The sequence below is a fragment of the Salpingoeca rosetta genome (assembly GCF_000188695.1).
Source record: "Salpingoeca rosetta unplaced genomic scaffold supercont1.37, whole genome shotgun sequence".
Taxonomy (NCBI): domain Eukaryota; class Choanoflagellata; order Craspedida; family Salpingoecidae; genus Salpingoeca; species Salpingoeca rosetta.
In genome coordinates, this window is record NW_004754897.1 from 297,080 (window position 1) to 302,342 (window position 5,263).

Genomic DNA, 5,263 nt, shown 5'->3' on the forward strand with positions numbered 1-5,263 from the left:
TCAATTGCAACTGATGCGCGTGTTGAGGTTGTTGCGGAGGGAACGGAGGAGTGGGCGACGTCAGATGATGACCCTGATATCGTGAATGCAATGATTGATTTGGAGCTTGAGCGCATAGAAAGCAACAGCAGCACAACCACCACAAGCAGCGACGACGACGGGAGTGACTCTGACCAAGACGAAGCGACACCGACCGCACCGACACGTGCGGAAGTTTACAATGCCCTGACAGTTCTCAACAGACTGTGTGAATCCTCTGCATCTCTCCGTCCCACATGTACACTTGTGTCTCGTGTTCGCAGCGACGTTGATGCCTTCTTTATGTCCAAGACGCAAAAGCAACCCACACTGCACTCATTCTTTGGTCCACACACACAATAAACACGCTCATTCCACACCGGCAACTTTCTCTACATTGGAAACTTTTGGGCTTGCCACACCTAGTTGCCAATATAGAGAACTGCCTGTACACACACAAGCACACACACACACACACACAAGCACACACACACACACACGCGCACAAGTCTCCAACAACAGCATCACCATCATGAATGTACAACAGATATGTGTAATCCCATACACAGGTGTGCTGTTCCATCTGTTCCGTGACTATGAACCTCAATCACTTCCAAAATCAAAGGAGGAGTTATTGAATATAAGGCACTCCAGTTTGAGGTCACGAACAGAGCGAGCATTTGGTGTTCGAGCTGAAGTCGTCATGCCCAGTCAGCACTTCATTTGCGCTGGAAATGCGCGACCACACTGCCCTCACAAAGGCCTGCCTTCCATTAGCTTGCCGCCGGCAGACCCCGCTCTGAGACCTGCATTGTGTCTCGGTATGCCAGCCCGCGAATCTGTTCAACCACCAATCGTCTTCCTCTCGCTTTTACATAGGCAGTTGTCCCATTTAAATGCCAGGATGACTTGCACGATGTGGCCGTTGGCTGTGCTTGCTGCGCTTGCTGTGCTGAACCGCGGGTCATGTCTGGCTGTGTTGGCGCATGATGGCCCTGCCAGCTGGCGTTGGTGTCAACTTGCGAGCATTCATGACACTGAGTGTGCGTGTGACGCATCCCACACCTTCGTTGTTTTGAACCGGACGCACGAGTGTGTCTTTCGCGTTGTGCCTGCTGGCGCTGGCGGTGCTGCTCTTCACTCACCAGGATACTCGTCGCCTCCGTCGCCGCCACTGCAGTCTCGCACCATCAGCGCAAGTGATGCGGGCTCGCGGTTCCTGGGGGTGGTTCACAATCACACGCACGGAGGAAGCCCGTTGACGGCTAACGCTGTTCTGAAGCGCCTCTTGCACGTGGTTGAGGATGTGCGCAGATCTACCTGGAGCGATCACCCTGCCACCCTTGCGCATATCGTTCACATCTTGGACGGCGCGCTTGTGGAACAGGAACAGGCGAATAGCCATCTCAACACCCTCGCTTCCGTGTTGGAGGCAATGCCTGTGGATGGTGTCACTGTGACGGTGGTCACGCGCGCTGAGCATCGGGCTGATCCGGAGCAACTGCGAGTCCTGGATGCACTTGGGGATCCCTTGGCTTCCGACGAATACGCAGACCTGACGTTCTTCAACAAGGCCTTTACCCTGAAGAAGCTTCTGCAAGCGCGGCGATCAGCCCTGGCAAACTCATTGCAAGCCCACCTTCTCAATCAAGGCACGTGCATGCCTTGCGATCATATCATGTCATGCTGTCACTTTGCGTATCGTTGCCTACTTGTTTCGCCCGCTTCCCCGCCACCCCTCCTTTCGTTTGCCCTTCAAAGGCCGGCACTCTGCACAACTCCAACGCCTCTGATTGTTGGTCGCCAAGGTATGGGAGTGTCTTTGCTGTATCTGATCACAACGTGGCCGTGGCGCTAAATCTACCGGTGTTTGCGCTGCAGGTGTGTTGTGTCGCTTCGTGGAGGTTGAGAACCTTCAGAAGCACACGGGGACTATTCTGGATTTGTTTGTGTCCGCGTCTTGGGAGCACACCTTTGCGGCGCTGGCATCTTCTTCCAGACCCTCCAGTAAGCCCCCGTGTAACGGCTGTGACATGCCTTGTGCCTGCTTTCCCCCCTGTTTTGTGAGGTCTGCCCTTGTCGCGTTGTGCAATCATGGCGCTGTGCTGCTGCTGCTGCTGCTGCTGCTGTATTCGCTCACACCCACGTTTATGCATCCCAACGCCAGGCTTTCGTGACATGATGCCAGCGTCCATCGGATCCCCGACCTTCGCTCGCTATCGTTGGTCCACGAACCTCGCCACTACAGCAGTGCCAGTGAAGGTCAGTTACCTTTTGCGCGCGGGTGCTGTTGTATGCTTGGATGCTTGGATGCTTGTTTGTTTGTTTGTTTGTTTGTTTGTTTGTGCGCGTGTGTGTGCTGTGTATGCGTGTGTGCTTTTGTGATTGCTGTTTGTGTGTGGTTTGTGTGATGCACCAATCTCCAACGACGTTGGAACACAGTCACGAACTCGCACTGACTGACATGCAACCGCCCTGTTCCAAACACACACAGGAATGGGATGCCACGTCCCCCATTGCACCTGCAGTTGTACCCGATGGCGTCCCTGTGGTTCTGCGCCACAGTGTCGTGGGCACCTGGTCCGGAGCGCACGCGTGGCGAAACAACGTGTCCCGCTTCCTGCACGACCTGGCCGATGCATGCCCAGTACTACACCAACCCTGTTCTGCTGATGTCGGTGTTGGACACACAAGAGACACCAGCAGCGCTCGCGATCGGTACAGCGACGGCGGCAATTGTGATGATGATGATAACATGGGTGAAGGTGGTGGTCGTCATCGTCATGCTGAAGAGCACAGATGCACGGCAGAATGCGAGAACAAGTATGCCAACCAGTCGAACAAGCAGGTCTGACAGCTTGCTCTTGGTGTCCGTCTTTCTGTGTCTCTGCACGTGCGTTGTGTGTCTCTCTGTGATCGCCAGTTTTGCATGAAGTGCTGTGTAGGATGAACACACAATGCATAACATCCCGCTGTCTTTGATTCACACACACACACACATTTGTACGTGTTTTGTGGTCTGTGCAGCATCTGTCCCTTGCGTCTGATCTGGCCTGTGCCATCGTCTCAGGTGACGACCTGAAGGCCCACACCATCACCACTTCCAGCGCCGGAGACAGCGAGAGTGAGGAAAGCTCCTGGCATCCAAGATCATCGTCACCAGCGTCACCACCATCGCCACCCTCACCTCCACCATCGTCATCAGCGGTGTTTTTCAACGTGAAGACATCTGAGCACGGCCGCCACTTTGATGCGGACATGCGCGCAGCAATGACGCGCCTGCCCACCCTGCACAGCGCCGTCGACTTTCGTGTTCGCAACTTGACGCTCGCACAGATGGATGCACTGCTGCTGCAGGCGCAGCGCTGCCACACGGGGGATGGCGGTGGCGGTGATGATGGGTGTGATCAAGACGTGGGTGATCAGAGCGACGGGTGTGCAAACGCGGAACAAGAAGCAGAGACACCCAAGAACACACTCAATGACAACAACAACAACAACAACAACTTAAACAACAACAACTTAAACAACAACAACAACAACAACTTAAACAACAACAACAACAACAACAACAACAACAACAATAACAACTTAAACAACAACAACAACAACAACAACAACAACAACAACAGCGACAATTGCAACAGTAGCACCAGCGTGAGTATGGTGTACTTCACGGCGCTGCCGGAAGCGTTTGTGGATGAGCACCTGCACCCCGTGCGCAGCGTGTTCTTGACGGAGGACGATGTGCGGTTGCGGCGGCAGTTCGCGTGGGTGTCCACACGCGGCAGTATCACGCACACGCACTTTGACCAGGACTACAACGTGTTCGTGCAGCTGTCCGGGCGCAAGCGCTTCACGCTGTTTCCGCCGTCGCAGACACGCAAGCTGGCGCCGTATCCGCGGCTGCACCCGCTGTGGCACAAGAGCAAGGTCGACTTCACGCGCCCAAACCTCGCCCTCTTTCCCGAATACGCCCACGCGCGTGCAGTGGTGGCGGAGGTTGGGCCCGGGGACGTGCTGTACGTGCCGCCGTACTGGTGGCACCACGTGGAGACGCTGACGGCCACGTCGCTCTCGCTGTCGACCGTCTCGCACGACGACGCAACGCGGCAGGCGATGGAGGCCGTGTACGGGATGGACCACAAGTTTGACCGGCTGGCCAGCGCCCGCGGGCGGGTGTTTGCGCTGCGGCTGTACCTGGACCTGATGGTGCACGAGCTTGTTGGCAACCACGTGAACGAGACGCAGCGGTTCTTCGAGGGGCTCGTGGCGCGGCGGTACAGGGGCATGGAGGACCACTTTGAGGACGACCCGCACGTGTGCGACGCAGCGCAGCGCGGGCGCATCCCAACGTCGCAGCACGTGTTTGGGGACTGCACGACAGACAAGGTGCTGGTGACGTCACACTTCTCGGAGCTGCCGCCGGCTGTGCGGGACCTGCTGTTTGATGAATACGTGGAGGAGCTGGTGGCGGAGGTAGTGGGGCCGTCGCGCGTGCTGTCCTTCTTCAAGTACTGCTTTGCAGGGCAGGACTATTACGTGACGTCACTCGGGGACGACGAGCACGAGCTGTGGGAGTACAAGGGAGACGACGACGACGACGACGACGACGACAATGATGATGATGGCGTTGACAGTGGTGATGGTGATGGTGATGGTGATGGTGATGGTGATGATGATGGTGATGATGGAGGGGATGGTGATGGTAATGATGATGAGTAGGGGGTAGATCGTTGGGTGAGTGGATGGCTATTTGAATGGATGCAAGCAGGTGATTGACTGCTCTGTTCTCTTCTTTTGTTTTCTTGAGTGTGCGTGTGAACCGCAAGCTGGCTTTGGCGGGGGGGGGGGGGGGCGGGGGAAAGGCTGACAGCCACATTTACACGTCACGTGTTATGCCAGTGCATGTTGACAATCTGTTTAACGGGTGGAAGTACGTATGTAAATGAAGCAGCATGTCTTTGCGCGTTGGGGGACAGCGCACAGCGCAACAGTCACCAGGAGGCGGGAACGCTATTGACATGAACATGTTACATTGCCTATGAACAGCACACGAAAGTGTTGAAAGAGGTTGCACACATGCGCACAATGACACACATGTACACATACACGCATCTGATTGCATGTGTGTGGTTACAAGACTTCGCAATGCGTGATGTAATCGAGGTTTGGGAAGTTGGCTTCAAGGTACCTGCGTGCGTGCGTGTGCGTGTGCGTGTGTGTGTGGGGTGGGGGGGGTGGT

At 55.7% G+C, this 5,263-nt stretch overlaps 1 protein-coding gene across 1 annotated transcript; it reads left to right on the plus strand.

The window, feature by feature from the left end:
- Positions 1-922: 922 nt before the first annotated feature.
- Positions 923-4,859, plus strand: PTSG_10872 (uncharacterized protein; the record flags this gene model as incomplete). The annotated part of the gene is made up of 5 exons (XM_004988199.1): positions 923-1,670; positions 1,900-2,025; positions 2,186-2,280; positions 2,513-2,866; positions 3,046-4,859. 5 exons carry the CDS (start codon positions 923-925, stop codon positions 4,741-4,743), a joined length of 3,021 nt encoding a protein of 1,006 aa, XP_004988256.1. The 3' UTR covers positions 4,744-4,859.
- Positions 4,860-5,263: the final 404 nt, after the last annotated feature.